Below are 377 nucleotides of genomic sequence, written 5' to 3' on the forward strand. Positions count from 1 at the left end.
GCGCCCCCCGCCCCCCCGCGCCGGCGCCCACCCACAATCCCATCCGTCAAGTCCATCTCCTTCGGCAACCACATCCGGTTCAATCCCAATCGAAAACACCAACATTCCCGCCATGTTCCCCGCCAATCTCCCAACCCCCGCGTCGACATGGCATCCCTCCTCACCTCCCTCTCTTCCACCACCACCGCTTCCGAGCTCCATCACATCATGTCCCCTTACCTCCCTTCCCCCTCCTCTCCCCCTCCCCTCTCCCACCGCTTCATGATCTCCCTCCTCTCCCGCGAACCCGACCACCGCCGCTCCCTCGCCCTCTTCGACTGGATGCCCCAACCCGCCCCCTACCCACCCCCCGCAGCTGCCCCCCACAACCGTCTCCC

General features: G+C 66.6%; 1 protein-coding gene across 1 annotated transcript in view; it reads left to right on the forward strand.

Moving 5' to 3' along the window:
* Positions 1–11: 11 nt before the first annotated feature.
* Positions 12–377, forward strand: part of LOC110022024 (pentatricopeptide repeat-containing protein At5g39980, chloroplastic) — a 2,957-nt gene continuing 2,591 nt past the window's right edge. Inside the window, 1 exon segment of the mRNA XM_020720792.1 lies at positions 12–342. Within this exon segment, the coding sequence (XP_020576451.1) occupies positions 148–342 (195 nt within the window). The 5' untranslated portion in view covers positions 12–147.

Source organism: Phalaenopsis equestris, unplaced genomic scaffold (genome assembly GCF_001263595.1).
Source record: "Phalaenopsis equestris unplaced genomic scaffold, ASM126359v1 Scaffold000163, whole genome shotgun sequence".
In the NCBI taxonomy this organism is placed as follows: domain Eukaryota; kingdom Viridiplantae; phylum Streptophyta; class Magnoliopsida; order Asparagales; family Orchidaceae; genus Phalaenopsis; species Phalaenopsis equestris.